Source organism: Trichosurus vulpecula, chromosome 2 (genome assembly GCF_011100635.1).
Source record: "Trichosurus vulpecula isolate mTriVul1 chromosome 2, mTriVul1.pri, whole genome shotgun sequence".
Classification (NCBI taxonomy): domain Eukaryota; kingdom Metazoa; phylum Chordata; class Mammalia; order Diprotodontia; family Phalangeridae; genus Trichosurus; species Trichosurus vulpecula.
In genome coordinates, this window is record NC_050574.1 from 222234020 (window position 1) to 222253431 (window position 19412).

General features: G+C 40.8%; 1 protein-coding gene across 2 annotated transcripts in view; it reads left to right on the forward strand.

Annotated features, from left to right (window-relative positions):
• CERS6 (ceramide synthase 6) overlaps nt 1-5779 on the forward strand; it is a 302667-nt gene extending 296888 nt beyond the window's left edge. The window contains exon 11 of one of the 2 annotated variants that reach the window (XM_036746272.1): nt 937-5779. In XM_036746272.1, coding sequence (XP_036602167.1) covers nt 937-1101 — 165 coding nt within the window. In that variant the 3' untranslated portion in view covers nt 1102-5779. The remainder of the gene's footprint in view (nt 1-936) is intronic. The other variant, XM_036746273.1, reaches the window with a different exon arrangement.
• The last annotated feature ends 13633 nt before the right edge of the window (nt 5780-19412 follow it).

Genomic DNA, 19412 nt, shown 5'->3' on the forward strand with positions numbered 1-19412 from the left:
TTTGAGCTTGACTTTCTGACTTCAAGTCCAGTGAATTATCCACTATATTTCTCTGCCTTATGTAACAACAATGTGGGTAGCAGCTACTGTGGCTGTGTAAGACCAACAACAACCAGCACACAGAAGGGCTGCCAGCACAGATTCTTTGATCTTCTTTTCTAAGGAAAGCAACTATAAGGGGTTAACAATCTCAGTTTCATTCACTTAGTTCAGGGGGAAAAGATCAGCCCCCTGAACTTCAAGGCAAATACAAATAGAAATTACAAACATCAACAGACAGACCTTGTCTGATTCAAATCACAATTCATAGTTGCCAGAGAAGCACCAACATCTATCTGGGTTACAAAGCCGGTAGGGGGCGGGGGGCAGGTTCAATGGCTTGCCCGGAGTCTTGTCACCCACATTCTTTCAATGAGTGTACCCCCAGAAGTCAAACGCCAACCTTGGATCTTATATACCTGTCTCAGGGACCTGGGGCACTTGATTACCTCAGTGCTGAGAAGCACTAGAACAAAGAACAGTGAAAAGTCCCATTTTGGGTGTGGGAAAGTTAGTTAATCCCTAGTACCTCCTTATACATGGTTTCCAATCAATGACTCCCAATTGTTTTAGTGCTGAGAAACATTCCAAGACAAAAAAGATCTCACTTTACCTGCCCCATTCAAATAAAGGCCAGAATCATTAAAGGCACTTAAGAGCAGCAAAAAACCCCACCCTGATTACCACTGCACCTTCTCTGAATATGAGAAAGATGAGATGATTCTTAGAGTTACGGCCTGTCAGAACAAGAGGAGGACTTTTAGGGATCATTTAATCTGATGGAGCTGTTTGACAGTGTTTGTATCTATTTCAATATTGTACGACTGCATGTGCTTCTTGGCATGACCCCAACAGAGGTGACTTCCCATGAGCTGATTGTGTTTGGGCATTCTACAGGTGTCCAAGGATGACCGAAGTGATATTGAATCCAGCTCAGATGAGGAAGATTCAGTGCTTCCTGCAAAGAACCCACATAACCCCACCACCAACACCAATGGGACCAGCGGCACCAGTGGCACAAATGGGTATCTCACGGGGGGTCCGTGTGCAGAGGAACACTAACTACTCTAAACCACAAGACCTGAACAAAGTGAACTCTTTGCTACTGGAAGTATTTAACTAAGTTGTGAATGCGGTCCCTTCCCTATATCTCAGCATCAGAAACAAAAATTAGGATTATCAAAGCATTCTGATAGTGCACTGCCATATTTCCTGTCTGTGAATGAAGAAGACTTTCCATTCTCTATATGTAGGCATGCTGTATGTATATGTTATTGACCCAAATGGGAACAGTATTTTCATATGTAATGTCTTTGAATATTATTTATTTTTTGTATTTGTTTGTAAATCTGTGGACAAAAGGGAACTGCCTCACTCCTTTTACTCTGCAAATTCTTTATGAGAGAAAGAGATGCTCCGATCTCTTCTATCCCTTCTTGTTGCTGTAGCTTAGTCCGCTATAAGTATTTGTCAGCTTGAATTGTCACTTATAGTAAGCTAAAGGCAGCTTTGCATATTACAGCTCAGCTCCAGATGCGTTTGCCTCCTTTGTGTTATAGTGCTGGTTTTGACATTGCTGATCAATTCACAGTGGCTGTTCTCCCAATGTAAAGTTTAAACAGGCTGAATTAGTTTTGTAAGTAGTCTCTCTAATGTGATCAATTAGCAGTTCAAATTAAACAGTGGTTATTATAGGGTATTATTTTAGCATTGTTTTAAAACTAAATTGGTAGTTAATTGCATTAGAATAGGCTCCATTACTTGTGTGCATACCCGTGATATATTCATGTCAATGGCTATGGTAAATTCCTAGTTGCAGATTAATTCTGCCTTGTAAGCTTAACCCCGGCAGGATACAGCATCTTGCATTGCTTCTGGTTCAGCTGAGAAACACTTGCTCAGGTCCATAGTTGTAAATGGAGAAGTCACATTTAATATTGAGAATTTGTCTCTGTGAGCTGGGAAGAATGAAAGCAGTGCCCACCAGCTCAAAGATTAGTCATTATTGCATGCATGCGCAGAAAGCTTTCAGCCAGGCTTCGCTGCTCTCACTGTAATTGCTGTAGTAGTCTGCCTTGTCGTGGAAGAAAGCAGGCTGAAAGTCTTGCTCAAACAGAAAAGTCGATTCTTAGAGCCTTCGAAGAGTTCTCCCTGGTGTTGAGCACTTTATTGCATCCAGCTTTTAAAACTCCTATAGTATTTGACCTGGGCGTGTGTGTGTGTGTGTGTGTGTGTGTGTATGTATGTGTATGTGTGCACGTGTGCATATGTAATTATTATGCCTGACAAAATCAGAAGGAAAAGAATATTTGACCTTCTTCCTCATGCAAAAACCAGAATGATTTGCCTATTCCACAAACTAAGCTACTGTCAGCTTGATGCTCGATATCCCTCTATGTAGACTTGTTTTGTTTCAAGCAAAGTTTCCACAGGAAACTAACTATTCCTATTGGAAACATTAACTTACTCTTGGAAAATTGCTGTCCCCAGCGGTGGCTGGATCAGCAGTGAGAGATTTCTGGGCAACAGACTTGCTTAAACCTCCTTTCTGACAGTGTTATATGTGGGAAGGAAGAACAGAAGGAAGGAAGGAAGGAAGGAAGGAAGGAAGGAAGGAAGGAAGGAAGGAAGGAAGGAAGGAAGGAAGGAAGGAAGGAAGGAAGGAAGGAATGAAGGAAATAAGGAAGGAAGGAAGGAGAACATGAACCAAAGAACTTTTTTTTTTTTTATGTAGGAGGGAAGGAGGAAGGAACAATAGCTTTTCCTCCTTATCACAAGAATAAAGAATTGTCTCAGCTAGAAGATCACACATTAAAGAATTGAATCTTCCCACTTCTTCAGAAAACAGTTTCTGGTTTAACCCATCTCAGAGATTGAGGAGATTTGGAAAGATATGAGTCATTGAGAAAGCAATATTCCTACTTCTCATAGAATCCCATTTCTTCAGTTCAGAAAATGAGGATGTGTGTGTGTGTGTATTTGTGTGTTTATGTTAGCAATCAAAAAGAATTAATAGCACTTGTTTGTCATCTGAAAACATGCTGAAAATGTGAGCTGTTTTAAAATAATGTCAAGCATGTTAGAAAATTAAGAACAGAAAGTTCATCTTATATCTTTTAAAATAAAGACAGAAAAGGTTATGTGCTACCCTGCTTTAGTTTCTATGGTCAGTTTTCAGTCCAGTTGATTTCCAGCAGAAATAGTGGGCTGTAAGCAACATATCCTAAGTATATGTGGGAACTGGTCCCAACGAGGCCGCGTGCTCTTCTATTTGTTTGGAAAAGTAATTTCAGAACTGTGAGTTTTGGAATACTTGGCATAGGAATCATTGCTTAAAGATTAGGTAGATGATTTCTGAGCGTTGTTCAGGTCAGGTTGTGGTTTATATTTTTACCCAGAAGGTCAGTTAGCAGGAGGTTTGGAAAGACCCCAAAGATAGCACCATACCAATTGATTTTAATCTAACCAAGTCCTTCCAAGAATCTGCAGATCCATATTTCATTCAGTGCCCTTGGGCAGGGAGTTCTTTTAATTTAACAACTTTCAGTTTGTTGGCTCCCTTGATAAACTATTATATGTATGTACAAATATGCATATTATATATGCATATATGCATTTTGTGTGCATATATGTATATACATACATATATTGTATTCTGAACCCCCTCAAGGCTAGGTGAGGGTCATGTATAACATAAACCAACCTCATAGCCTTGGAAGCTTAGACTGTACATTTAAACAGGTTGATAGTTTAGCATAACATAGCCCTGAGTAGACGTCATTCACCCTTCAGTTTGCATTCATGCCATCCATCTGTGGGAAGGTGAAAGATAGAAAAACTTCAAAATGTTATAGATTTTCTTGACACGTTAGGGAAAAACCAGAATTAGATGGTTAGAATTTGGCCTTGAGTCAAATTGAACAACTGATATATTTTTAAAATTGTGACCTGTGTATTTTTGTGTGTACATTTAATCCAAAAAGTAGGATTAAGCCAAACCACGCGTAGCCTTGGCCGGGTCCTTTTGTAAAGCTGCCACCATACGTCTCTTTCACCTTTTCCTCCATTGTTGACTTTCCCGTTACACTGCTGACCTAAACAAAAGTTATAGAAAACCGTAACTTGGGGTGCCAAGAGAGCAGAGTCTTTCTGACTACAGTGTATAAACTGGTTATAGTTCATGCTTTCTAGCTGCATCAGTAGAATTAGGGCTTTGTCTGTTAATGGAAGTGAGGGGAGTGGGAGGGACAATTGTTAATGTTTGGGACTTATTTTTAGCTTAATTTTTCCAGATATACATACTGTAGACACCTCTCCCCGTGACTTCGTTAACATCCAACCCCAACTGTGCTGGTAGACAGACTGTGCTCTGGGGCTCATTCAGATAAGGAAGTAGCCTTTTAATGAAGATGAATCTATGTGGGGAAAATGGGCAATCCTCCAAAAATGCAGCCAGTTGAGAAAAGAAAAACGTCAGATCTCTACTGGCCAAAAATGGAAGAGAAATATAAAAAATATTCCATTCTTTTGCCAAAATTACAACCCTAAGTATTTGATAGAGTTTACTTTTTAGCACACTGCATTCTCTAATCCACAAAGAATACCACAAAAGAAAGGATCTGAGCCTTTCACAGTAATGTCAGTGTTATTTGGTCTGAAGTTTAAAAAAAAAAAGTCATTGTTTCAGTTGGCTCAAGCCTATCCCATTACTGTTCATAAAGAAAGCCGAGGGACTGAAAAATCATTCACTCACACCATTATCTTGCACAGAGAGTAGTTTGCACTCAGAAATTTCTGTCAGCATCTAGAAAATATCTAGTAGAGTATTATTCTAAGTCTTCATGCCCATTATAAGATTTTAATTATTTAAAAAAATCAATACAAAATAATTCTAAAGACTAAACTTTTTTTAGTATATGCCCCAGGGTCATGATTATATTCAAATGAAACATTTTGTAAATTTTAAACAGAAATGATTTATTGTTATTGTAATTACCAGAGAGGTCTCAAGATATCCTTTAGAAACAAGAAAACCTGTATTCACAATCCATAGTAGGGTTTAAGGTCCTAAGAATGTCCCCCCTTTTCCTCAAGTATTGTGCTGACAGTGACCTCTAGGTTTCTGTTCTGTATGCTTATCATAGATTAGGGAAGTAATTGCTGGGGCACTGATACATCAGGTCATATGCAAAAAAAAAAATTAAATACTCGTCAGCTTGGTCACAAAGGGACCAAAGTAAGTGACTTGTAGTTCCTATCAAACCTGCGTAGAAAAATAAATTCGTTTGGCTTGTTGGCCTTGCCTCATAACATACTAGAAAGAACTGACCAGGTTTTCATAAACAGCCTTCGGAGTCATCAAAGATAGAGTAAAATAATGCCCGGAAGGAGCTTGTGACCTCCAGAATCAGCTTGACTTTGTCAGTAAAATGAAGTTGTGCCATTCCCAGAATACCAAAAAGACTGTGCTGTTTCATTGTTGCCAATTCTTAATAACAAAATATCAAAGAAAAACATTTAAAGCCAAATTCTGCCTTCTGCTATAATGGGCGGCGCGCACCTAGCACAATGCCCAGCTTGTATTCAGAAAATGTTTGCCTATGATATAATATAATGCTTAACCACGGGGAAGATTGAGTCTTTCCTGTTGAAAGCCTAAGGTGGTGAGAAGCAGGTATTATTATCCCCATTTTAAAGAGAAGGAAATTGAGGGTCAAATTGACTTGCACAAGGTCATACACAGCCAGTAACTAAAAGGCAAAGGAGATCGCTAGGTGGTACAGTGGACAGAGCGCCAGCCCTGGAGTCGAGAATCTGAGGCAAATGTGACCTCAGACACTTACTAGATGTGTGACCCTGGCCAAGTTACTTAACCCTGATTGCCTCCAAAATTAAATAAAAAATAAAAAGCAGAGCTGGGACTTGGACCTAGTTCTTTGTGTCTCTAAGACACATACTATTTCTGCTAAGCCACACCGCCTCAGTCTATATGTTTAGAAGTATTTGCTTCTGATATTTTTTAATAGAGAAAATTGTATGAAAGCTCAGAAATGCCACATAATCATCAAAGAACTCTGCAGAGTCCCAACAGTATACCTAGAGGGCATTTTGAAAGTGGGAGGGGTGCAAAATATTCTCAGTTTGGGTTCAGGCTGACCCCCCCCACCCCATCAAGAAGAAAAGTACTGAAAAATAAGCACCCCCTAGAACAAAAGAGGAAAAATTCTATAAGCAGATACCAGAAACAATCAGCACATGATGTCTCTAGCTCAACAAGATTAGACACTATTAAGATTGTACAGGAAGTGGGGGCAGGGATGCTAGTGTTTATCTCAAAAAGGATTACAATCCTTCCAGTCTCCTGTTACTTTCAACAAAAGAAAGACAGGATATTGTCTTTCTTCTGCCATTGATTCTTTGATAGGTTTTCAAATACTCATTTGCTACACTTGCTCCTTTGTGTGATTCCATTTGTCTGAACTGTGTTGCATTTGTGTGAACTACTTTGTCACACACAGTGTCCAGTCCCTATCAACACAAACTTGACTAACCCCCACTTTCCAGACTACTGTAAACTACAGTTGCCTTGACATCACAAAACAGGAGTTGTCAGTATGGTTTCTATGTTCAGTAGGAAATAGTGTTTCACCAAAAGGACTTTTCTTTTCAGAGTTGCCACGAAGGCTTTAGAAACAGGGATTGATTGACCGAGATTGAACTGACTTTAGAATACAGGGACTTGGATAGTAGTTGCAAAGAACACAGTCTGGATGTGTCCGGAGATGTTTAAGTCTTGTTTGCACAGATGTTTACCTGCATCGTCATTTTGTCACGGTGCATTTGGGGTGTAGCGTCGTTCTTTTAACCTCCAGTGAGGAATGGAGCAGATGACACGGTTTGGTTTCACCTGTGTTATTCAGACAAATATGTATTTGAGCAGCTCTCAGAAATGGAGTGAAGTATGGTTAGCTTATTAGAATTCCTTTATTATATTGATATTGTGCATAACTGAACTTTGGGAGTTACTTTGTGTTTTGATGATTTTTTTTAATATGGAAAATGTAATTATTCATCCTTGAATCTCTGGAACCAATCATTATTGTGGATTATTTTACTTTGAAAACACTTTCATAATAAAGATAAGTATTTAAAAACGTATGAATGACTATCCTTCTCTATTAGGTGGAAACACTCTAATCTCTGCATGGTCTTTACATACTTTCCTGGGAGTGAGAAATGATGAATATTCAGTGCTGAATTGAAGTCACCAGATCTAAGTTTGCATCCTACCTCTTGACACTGACCACATGAGTGACTCTGGACAAGTCACTTAATCTCTATGGGCCTAAGTTCCCTTATGCCTAAAATGAGAAGGTTAAGCCCAATAATCTATGATCCTAGATGATTTAGTTTACAACACACATCCCTCAGAGTCATTTCTATGCATTCATTGTTGGAAAGGTATTTTCATAGTTTCTTATGATACAATACAATATTTCTCCAAAATTCAGAACATAAACCTCAAAGTGAAATTCTCTTTGGAACACTTATTTCAGAAAAATATGCTGAGCAGAATTGAAGACATTCAACTGTCCCAATTTTTCAAAACCAAAAAAATCCAGGAGCATGAAACACACAGAAGCCAAAGAGGCACATTTCATCTCATGGCCCGGGGATGTGTGTGCCATACAACAACTTTTGGTCTCTTGGCATCTCCCTCTGTATCCAACTCTCTGTCATTGTGCCCTTCCTGTTGGTCGCTACCCTTGTGTTCCAGCTTCTCTGTGTGTGTCACCTCCAGCCTCCAGCGTATTCTATCACTCCACCCACCCCCAATTCTGTTTATACCATCCTTGTGTCTTCCTTTTCCACATATTTATGCACCCATCCTCTCCATCCCCCAGCCTAGAGTAGGCCTCTTATGTCTCCCAAACATGGTTCCTGCTAAAAAGAAAGCACATGCACTGGACTGGGTTAAAAAGGAACAAACTGAAAACCTTGGGTGTTAGTAGAGTTGTGATGGGAACAACAGCATAACTTGCCCCTTCTTTCCCACCCACCGCCCTGAAAATTAGGCTAGTTTTTCCTTTATAAATGATGAAACCATTCTTGAGAGTTAATTGACTTAAGGTACTAAGGCTTCCTAATCACCTGGATATAAAAAAAAACAGCTAGGACAGGAGGGGCTGGAGCACCCTCCCTGAGGCTTGAGACCAAAGACAAGCAACATGAACAAGACTGAGAAGCCTTGCTCAACTGACTCAGTGCTTTATCTAGGCTGAACATCCCTTCTCTGCTCTGGACATCCTTCTTCTGCAAAGACTAAGCCAGACCCCCTTCATTGAATGTTAAATAAATTCTGTTACCTTTCGGGATCACGGAACCCTTTGGCAGTCTAGTGCAGCCTATGGATCCCTTCTCAGAATAATGTTCTAAAATGCATGAATAAGACATCACATTATAAAGGAAACCAATTATGTTTAAATAGTTATGAGGAAAAGAGAGTGTATGGCTCCATTTCACCAGTTTTAAAGACACAGGCAGCCAATCAAAGGAAGCTATCCCCCACTACCCAGGGCACACAGCAGACTCCGTGATAGGCAAGCTGTGAGAAGCCTGGGTTACATCCATCTATCCATCTATTTATCTATCTATCTAATCTATATCTATACCTACATATCTTTTTTTTTTTGACATTTCATTCAGATTTTGGAACTAAGCTACAACAAAACGAGCTTGAATCAAGCCCACACTAATACAAGGGCTTATATGGTAGTTACTCTGCTAGGTTTCCTTTTTTCTGTTAAACATTAGCTTGTGTGGCCTAAAAGCCCCTATTTTGCTTCAAGAAGTCAAAACAATTTGGTCACGTCATCAGTGGCAAAGGAATTTTATCGAGTACCCTGATAGACCCCGAAGGATGACAGAATTTCCCAGACACCATTAGTTGGGTCTGGTCCCATCAATCCCATTCCCTCAGTGTGCTATTAGATGAGGCTTTTTTGCCTAAGGGAGCTACCTCCTTCCTGATTGGTGTTTAGGGCATTCACATATTCCTGCTCTTGGTTTTGAATTAGGTTTTTAAAAGCAGTATCCTCCAGTGTATGCAATATCTTATTATGAAGTTTTCTCTAGGGTCTTGATGTGAAACGATGGCACAATCTTATTAATAACAGCTAGTCCTGTTTATTCTACCTCCAAATTATCTCTTATCACCCCCTTCTCTCCATCCTAGACCAGGCCATCATTCCCTCTTAACTTAGACTTTCACCATCATTTCTCTCCAAACCATCCTGGATACTGCAACACCATTAATGTTCCTAAGGCACAGCTCAAAAACCTTCCTTAGTTCCCACTCTGTACCAAAGAAATAACTCACTCTTATATAGTGAAATTAAGCAATTAACAAGCATTTATTAAGTGCCTACTTTGTGCTAGGCACCATGCTAAATGCTAGGAATATGATGACAAAAGACAAAAAAATATGAGCCACCACCCTGCGAGGTAGGTAGATTATCTCCATTTTACTGAGGCTCTGGGTGATTATTGTCAGTGAGCCCAAGGTCACACAGTTAGTAATATTTATAGGCATTTAGTCTATCCCATAACCTGGTTTCTACCTGTCCTTCCACCTTTTCCTCACACTAATATGCCCTTTGTTCCAGTTGAATTTAACTATTATCACCTTTACTCATGTTGCAATGTGTGTTCAGTTGTTTCAGTCATGTCTGATTCCATGTGACTTCATTTGGGGTGTTCTTGGCAAAGATAGTGGTTTTGTCATTTCCTCCTCCAGCTCATTTTACAAATGAGCAAACAGAAGCAGACAGGGTTAAGTGACTTGCCCAAGGTCACACAGCTAGTAAATGGCTGAGGCTGGATTTGAACTCAGGTCTTCCTGACTCCTGGCTCTCTATTCACTATGCCAGGGGTGGAGAACCTGGGGCTTTGAGGCCACATGCGGCCCTCTGAGTCCTCAAGTGTGGCCCTTTGACTGAATCCAAACTGCTCCGTGAAGTTCCCCACCCCTGCATACCGTCTGGCAGCCCCTCACCTCCCAATAAGCAGCATGTTTTCCTGATTCTTTGCTTTGCTTACACTATTCCATATTCCTTGAAATCCATCTCCTATTTTCTACTTATGGAAATCCTATCCACCTTACAGGGCCTGGATCCATTGCTACCTGCAGCATGAGCTTTCCATTATTCCCCCAGATCCAAATGATCTCTTTAATCTATGAAGAATCCTCACAACACCTTCCTGGTACTACTCTTAGGCATTTAATCTAGTTCATCTTATAACTATTTGTGTACTAGATTGTAAATATGAGAGCACAAACCATGCCTCTTAATCTCCCTAACTTAGCACATTTCTTAAAACACAGTAGGCATTCAAATGTGTGTTGAATGAATGAGTAAGGTCAAAGTAGTAAGATTATATAAAATAACCAAGAGAAGTGCTGTTAAGCCACAAACCAATGTTCTATCAGTAAGAAGACTCACGAAGCATTAGAGAACACTTTGAGGCATCAGTTAGAAATCATAGTGAGCCAGAGGAAAGGGGTATGAAGCAACCAGAGGTTTAGTATTCCTTTAGGTGAGCATCTCAAACATAATGTACACTCCGTAATCTCATGCCAAGGACATCAACATCTAACTTTGGAGCAAGGCAAATGGCAAAACGCAGGAGAGAGAAAGGGTTGGAAAACATGAGAGGAGAGAGGGAGCAAAGGCAAACTAGAAGAAAGTGGAAGAAGGAGAGGAAGGACTGGATTAGGGAAATTTGGTGCTAAGGTCTAAATTTGGGTACCCACTACAAAACTGGCAATAGATATTTTGAGTATGACATTTTTGGACAATCCCAATGAACTACTGGAAATATGCCATTGGAAAAAGATACATGATTCCTGCTCCCTGGCCACACTCGTAGGCCTGGCAAATTGCTGTATAGATATGGGTAATTGAACCTACGAAGGTCTAGAAAAAGGAAAATGTGGATGAGTCAATGTCTTTCCTCCAAAGCTGATCCATCCTTCTTCTGAGTTCCCCTGTTTCTATTAAGGATGCCATCTTTCAAGTCAAAGAGGTTCTCCCCCTTGGAGACATTCTTGACTCCTCAGTCTCCCTCACCATCCAATCCAAGTCCTGCTGGGTTTTGTCCATTCTACCTCTACATCTCCTGAAGCTTTGAGCTTCTCTCCTAATAAGGCCACCCCAGTAATTTAGGCACATAATACCTTTTTCCTGGGCTATGAGGTCCCTTTGTCAAGTCTTTCCTCTCCGTATTCCTTCATCTAAACAACTGCCAAAGTAATATTCCTAAAGCACAGAACTGACCGGGTTACTCACCTGCTCGTTATACTTCAATAGCTTCCTTGTGCTCCTAGAATCAGAAACAGACTTTTATTTTGCCTCTAAATCTCTTCCCAACCTGGCTCCAACCTACCATTCTAGATTCATTTGTTACACATTATTTCCTGTCCAGCCAAGTTGGCCTTATTCCTCTTTCTCTGTCTCTTTGCCTCTGTCTGTCTCTCTATCTCTGTCTTTGTCTTTCTTTCTCTCTCTCTCTCTCTCTCTCTCTCACACACACACACACACACACACACACACACACACACACACACATACACACACACACACACACACACACACACACACACACACACACTTACTTAATTTCCCATTTTCATGCCTTTTCACCTTTATGTCTAGAATGCCCAGCCTCCTACCCTCTGCCTCCCTAGCTTCCTTCAGATCTCAGACTAAGTGTCAATTTCTAGATGAGGCTTTTCTTAAACTCTCCAGCTGTTAGTGCTTTCCCTTGAAATTATCTTGCATGTACTTTGTATATGTAAAGAAAGTGTTAGAGAGATTTCCCTAGAACCCCACAACACAATGTGAAAGAGTCCCTTGATCAATTTGAGAAGATTATAGGGCCCTGGCTATTGAATAAAGGCAACTGACACCATACAGAGATGATGGCCTGAGTGAATAAGGTACACCCTGGGGTACACACACACACACACACACACGCATGCACGCACACATAATATGTACAAATATAATATGTACCACATATACATAATAGCGTATGTAATGTGGTATGTTATATATAGATATATCTCATGTGTGTACATCATATATGTGTAACATGTATGTATAATATACTTGTATATATGCATATATAAAGTTTTGTATGGTCTGAATCTGAAACAATGTTGCAGTCACATAATTTGTGTGTGTGCCTGTGTGCACGTGTATATGTGTGTGCATGCATATGTGTACATGTATGCACGTGTGTGTGTGTGTGTGTGTGTGTGTGTGTAAGCAAGCTATCCAGTTCCAATCTGCGAATCAGAAGTGGAGAAAGAACCTGGACCCTGAAAGGGAATCACCTTGAGGAGAAAGTGGAGGTTCCTCTGTCCTTCCTCCCCACTGCCTGGATAGGTTTGGAGGACATTTAGTAGCTCAGTAGGAGATGCTTTGTCCTGTAGGGATCAGGACACATACTCCCAGCAGACATGGATACGGTGGAGGGGCAGTCATTTGACTAAGGAAACAGGTTTGAAGACTGAGATCTCTAGCAGGAGAGAAAAGAACTGGCTAGGGACTCCAAGAGAACTGAAGCTGGCAGGCTAGAGCAGTGCTGCAGAGAGAGCTCTCCCTCAGGAAACAAAAGACTTCTGGTTCCTTGAAGCAGGCACTTACTGCATGTTTTTCTTTCTATTTCCTGGGCCTGGCACAATTTCTGGTAAATAGTTGGTGCTTAATATTGGCTGGTTGATTTGTTGAGCCAGACAACTGGAGTTTCGAGCTAGCAGGACTGCAAAACCAGAGAATATTGAATTTAAGAGCTAAAAAAAACCCTTAGCAATGACCTAACCCCATAGAATTACATCACTCTAGTAGGCATATCTGTATCCCCAATCTGTGACAGGTTGCTCAGTCAGCGTCAGGGACACAGGGCTGTGCAAAGGGTTTGTGTGCTGCTAAAGGCAAACCGTCAGCCTCAGAGCACTTTACTCCTTCCTTCCCTGTTACACCCAGACTTATTTAGTTCCATCAGTCATACTTGTCACTCATTGGCTCTAACCTCCCCACCCCCACACTGGCCACCCTTCCAGATCCTGCATGTTATATTAACCACTGAAGCCTCCGGGTAAAGGGGCAGTATTTACATAGCTACACACACACACACACACACACACACACACACACACGCCACACCTACACATCATCCTGGAATTTAAAACAAATATCTACTGGATATTCCTTTGGTGGTTATACTTGGAATCCAAAAGGCTGAAGATTAGACTCTATAAGTAAGGATCCATGAATATCAATATAGGTGATCAGATGAAGATATAATGTAATTTGGACTAATTTGCATTTCTAAAATGTCCTTGTTCTTATACTTCCCTTGGAAACACAGCCATAGATCACAGCTGTATGAAGAATGGATTGTTAATTAGTCATCCATTAGTCTTCATATTTGAGCACTTATTTATGAAAAGCAGATTTGGGTTAATTCATTTTATGTAAATGAATCCATTTGACTTCCATTTTTACTCTCCAGTAACACCTGGAGCCTTGAAATGAATGTCTTTGGAACTTGGACACATACATTAGACATGAAACACACAGGGCACAGAAATGAGGTCTAGTTTGCCTCTATAAAATAAGTGAATAATTGCCATTTGGGTTCCAATTTGAAAATGATGGAATTTCTGTAAAATGGCAAAAAGCTTATTTCTGGATAATTTCTTTGAACACAATGCGATTAGTATAAACTCCATGTAAAGATGACTTTGGCTGTGACATTTTCAAGACTGGCTATTAACATTAACAGCCACAGTCTGTGTGCTTGCAGCTTCTTTCCTGGTTTAAAACACTCATTAGTGATTTAGAACTGCGGAAAGAGCTATGTCCAGAGGCCCTGGGCATGAAGGTACATTTTATAAAACCAGCATTAAAGAGTGAATAAATGCATGCACCAGCTCAGGTGGGATATGGAAATCAAGGGACCTAATCCTGGCAGAAACCAAGATTGGAACTGTGTGTAATTTAATCACCATGAGATTAATGATAGACTGCTTCCCTCTGAAGACTGGCTGCTGCAAGCATAGCCATACGGTGTAAATACTCTCTGCCGTTCTCTTACCTGAAATGTCAACACCACACAGAATTTGCCTCCCATCTGCTCAAGCCAACTGAAAACAAGAGGCTGCTTCCAAGTCTCAGAAGTGGGAGGGTTGACTTGGGATCTGCAAATGTGTCACAGATGAATCTGTCATTCAGGGAGAAAATGGCTCCTACCAATGCCTCATTCTAATTACTGCACCATAAGAAACTACAGATATGAGGAATTCAGGAAAAAACAAACATGGAAACTTGTTGAGAACTCATGCAGTACAAAGAAAGTGGAGCCAATAGGACAGTATGCATAATGAATACAATAACATATATGAAAACAACCCTAAGAAGCAGTTGAACTCAGATTAATTACAATCAACAACCTCAGTTCTAGGAATCAGAAATACCCTTTTCACTCCTTGATACAGAGATGAGGACTCTAGGTGCTGAATCTTGCATACACTATTAGACATTGTTCCTTTGATGATCGATTTGGCTTAAATGGTTGTTTTTTTGGGGGGACTTGGGGTGGGTTTATTTTTTCCCCATGGCAAGGGAGAGGTCAAGGCAAGTGTTTTAGGAATTGACTTTGATGTCTGCCATTTAAAGCTTTTCTATCTGATTGGAATATTTTTTTAGACTGATCTCACGCTATTTCTTACTGGTCAGTCAGTTAACAAATATTTAGAGGTGCTACTTTGTGCCATGCACTATGCCAAATGCCAGGGGTAGAAAAAGAAGCAAAAGACAGTCCCTGCCTGTCCTGAAGGGATTCACAATCTAAAGTCACTTGATATTCTAGTGAAACTGACCCCTTCCTTGACATTCCATCTCCTCTTTCCATGCCTTTGAACATATTTCCACCATATGACAAATGTTCCTGTTCCTCACCTCTGGCTCTAGGAATCCCTTGCTTCCTTCAAGGCTCAGCTCAAATGCCACCTCATACAAGACGCCTCTCCAGATCCCTGTCTCCCGGGTGTTAACGCTTTCCTCCAATCCCCAAATTGCTTCATATTTACTTTGCATATATTTTGTATTATGCATCTGAGAACCTGTGCTTTCCCCCCTAGAAGAATCCAAGTTCTTTGAGGGCAGGAACTGGTTCATTTCTACTTTGCACTTAGCACAATGCCTAGCATGTGGTAATTACTTACTATATACTCAGAGCTGGAGTCAGGAAGACTTGAGTTCAAATGTGACCTCCGTCTCTTACTATAGTTGTATAGCCCCAAGACTGTTATTTAACTTCTGTCTACCTTGGTTCCTTCAAATGTAAAGCGGGGACGATAACAGCACCTCACAGGGTTGTTGTGAGGATTGAATGAGATCATATTTGTAAGATGCTTAGCACAGTGCCTGGCATAAAGGAAGTACTTAATAAATGTGTTCCTTCCTTCCTCCCTCCCCTTCCTTCCTTTCCCTTTACTGAATTGAGATGACTATATTAAAAAACATAAAAAGCAATAACAAAAACAAAAAGAATTTCAGATCTTCCTCAGTTTGACCTCACTCACTTAGGGTTTGGCAAGAGGGTCACTGGGAGTGAAGGAGGAGGGGGTTCACATTCATGTGATCATTAGGATTGTCAAAGCTTTTTTTACATATATTAACTTAATCAGCCTTCACAGCACTGATTAGAGATGAAGTGAGCCAACAGTGTGGGCTTTCTTCATTTTTCAAAAGATAATAAAAACAAACAAAGTTATATATACACAAGTCTGTAAAGGCAACTTGTAACAGCAGCTCTGGAGGGCTGTCCTTGGAGCCACCTCTGATACATACTGGCTGAGTAACTATTGGCAAATCACTTAACCTCTCAAGGTTCTGGGAAATTCTCTAAAACTATCTGTTGTGGAGAAGGCACCTACCAGCCTTGGGGGAGGGAGTTTCCTTATCTGGGAGCTCCCTATAACCATGAAGTCATAGGTCTGGTGCCTATTTCATTAGGAGACTCTGGGCAAGTCACTTAACTCATTAGTGCCGGCAGCCTCTAGTCTCTAAAGACTGGAATGTGTTGATCTGAGTTGGCAGAGGAAATTCTTTACCTGGAGCCCCCCAACCCTAACGAAATTGCAATCATGATTCTTCTCGTCCCCCAATTGTGTGCATGCGTATTCTAAATATCCATTTGGAGCAGTAGTAAGGTCAGTTGCTTGTGGCAGATCAAATAAAGGACTTCAGTAGCAAACCTCAATCCCGATTTAACATATCCTTGCCTATGTTTCTCATGGTTTTGATTTTAAATTTTAAAAAGTCTGCTCCCATTCTCTCCTGATCAGTGCATGTTCTTTTGTTTGCCTCACTTCCCAAAGTTGTCTAGAGCACCCTTTGTCTATAAAGTCAAACTTTCACTTGGCTTCTATAGTAGTAACTTTTAACTAAACTCCTTACTCAAGGAACGAGACCAGGAGTGGGGAACCTGCCTCCTCAAGACCACATGTGGCCCTCTAGGTCCTCAAGTTTGGCCCTTTGACTTAATCAATGGAAGGTGAGACTTCCTGACTCCAGGCCTAGCAAGTCACCTAGGTGCTTCATCTTCCATCTAGTCTGTATGTAAATCTTATGGACCTAATTATTTATGTATGATCTCCTCCATTAGAATAGAAGCTCCTGGAAGGCAGGGATTGTTTTTGCCTTTCTTCTTATCTCTGGAGCCTGGTGTATAATAAGTGTCTAATAAATGCTTGTGGACTGACTGCTGTGGCATAGCCAGCACAGAGCTGAATCTTGGGGCAGAGAAGCTGGCTTCCAATCCCAGCCATGCTACTTCTCTGTGCCAAATCAAATAAAGGACTTCAATAGCAAAACTCAACCCCGATGACTTTGGCTTATAGGATTTGGAGAAGAATAGGCCCTTGAAGCTACCTAGCCCCTACAGGTGAGTAAACTAAGGAACAGAGGCAGCTATGTGGTGCAGTAGATAGAGCCCCAGAACTGGAGTCAGGAAGACCTGAGTTCAACTCTAGCTTCAGACACTTATTAGTTGTGTGACCCTGGGCAAGTCACTTAACCTCGTTAGACTCAGTTTCCTCATCTGTAAAATGACCTGGAGAAGGAAATGGCAAATCACTCCAATGTCTTTGCCAAGAAACCCCCCAAAAGGGGTCATAAAGAGTCAGACATAACTGAAAAACCACTAAAAGACAAAATAAAAACTGAGGAGCAGAGGGATATAAGATATGTAACTTATCCAGGGCCATATTGCTAGTAAATGGTAGAACCAATGCTCTAATTCAGTTCTTCTGATGCCAAATCACATGATCTCTCCATTATTCAATGCTGAATTCACTGCACCTCTTTGAATTCTGGTTTCCTCATATGTAGAATGAGGAGTTTTGACTATTAGACTCAATATAACTAAGGTCTATCCCAAATCTAAATTAGATGATTTCAGGACTTATGGACCAATCTGCTTTGCTCTATTCCATATGCCGATAATAATAATAAATAATAGCTAACATTAACATAGTGCTTACTATGCGCCAGGCACTTTGCAAGTATTATCTTGTTGCTATTATAATTATTATCTCATATGATCCTCATGACAACTGGTAGGTACTATTATCATCTCCATTTTACAGCTGAGGAAGCTGAGGCAAACAGATTAAGTGACTTGCCCAAGGTCACACAGCTACTAAGTGTCTGAGGCCAGATTTGAACAAAGGTCTTCCTAACTTCAAGCCCAGTACTCTATCCCCGGCACCACCTCACTGCCCTTAAACTCTGGTTAGTTGTCTTCTGTAGGTCTGTTATTTATGGGTGACCCAGAGGGAGTTGGGGAGAATATGGATGGCTTAGCACAGGTCACCAGCACCAATGGAAAAACAACCAAGATCATATGTGCTACCGACAATGAGTCAACAGAGTGATCGTCACCCTGGAGGAGTGCAACTGTTATTAAAAAGTGATTGATGGCAGTAGTGCTACCAAGAGGAGAGGCCCCTACCCACCTTGCTGGTTCAGCTTTGTTTCTCCCTTTTTGTTCGGCATTTCCACTGACTTTAAATGGACCCTGCATGTGGGTGATAGACAAATGGAACCTGAAAGGGAATGAGAATTGAACGTTTTGCCAGGCTGACTTAATAGAGCTCTTTACAAGCGTTATGCTTGCTCGTTCCTTCCTCACATTCTGAGAAAATTCCATGCAGCTTGGTAAGTAGATCTTACAAAGAAATAGGCTATTTGTATTAAAATTTCCTAAAAATGAAGTCTTAAAATCAGAGACCCTTGGTTGAAAAGAAACCCTAAAAAACTAATCTTACTCTCCCCCTAAAAGGCTACTCCTTCTGAATGAATAAAGGAAAGATAGAATATTAAGCTATGTTTTCCAAATTTATGTCTAAGCTTTTCAGTCTCCACAGTATGAGGCCTAGGAGGCAGTTTTGGGCAAGGACAACCATTAAAATTCAAAACCTCTTATCCCTAATCTGAATCTTAATTCCTGAGTGATTTCATGACGTATCTCTAAGGAAAGATCTCTTCTTCCCTCTGGTCTCAGCCCTATAACCTATTTATTTGTGTCATCCACTTAACTTAAGGCCCCTGGACTTGACATCCAAGATGGGTTCCCACAAAGTGGTTAAGGTGAGAGAAACAAGGTGGCAACAGACATAGTAGCCCTTTTGGTCAATCCAACTCAACAAACATGTATTAAGGACCTGCTTTGTGCAAGATACTATTGTGACCAAGGAGAATCCAGAGAGACAGGTTCTGGATAATTAATAGTCATTATTAATCAATAAGTTAATGGTCAGTGGTCTCTCTCAGTAACCAAAGACAAAACTGTGGAGATCCCTGATCATTTAAATACATTTGGAAAAGTGGGCGCCCCTGACAGGCAAAGATCAACCCTGATTGGTAAATAATTAATGGGGGGGGGGGGCGGGGTGCAAGGCTGAAAGCCTGCAGCTCCTTCTGCTGAGAACAAGGCTTGATCATGAGATTCAGCTACCTCCTGCTATCTGGATAAAGGTATCTCCACCCAGACCACTCCTGGCAATCTAGACAAAAGGAATCCAGCCCCAAGCATTCAAGTTGAAGTGGGGGGGGGGGGGGGGGACTTGGTATGGGAGGGTGGTGGTCAAAGTTGAGAGCCTAATGCTTTTAGGTCTGGAATTCACCTAGATTTGATTCTATTTACACTTTAATCAGAAGTGAACTTTCTTAGTAGAGTTGGTCCAGCCCAAAATTGGGGAGATTGTTCCTGGAGGATTAGGCTAATCTCATCATCACCCC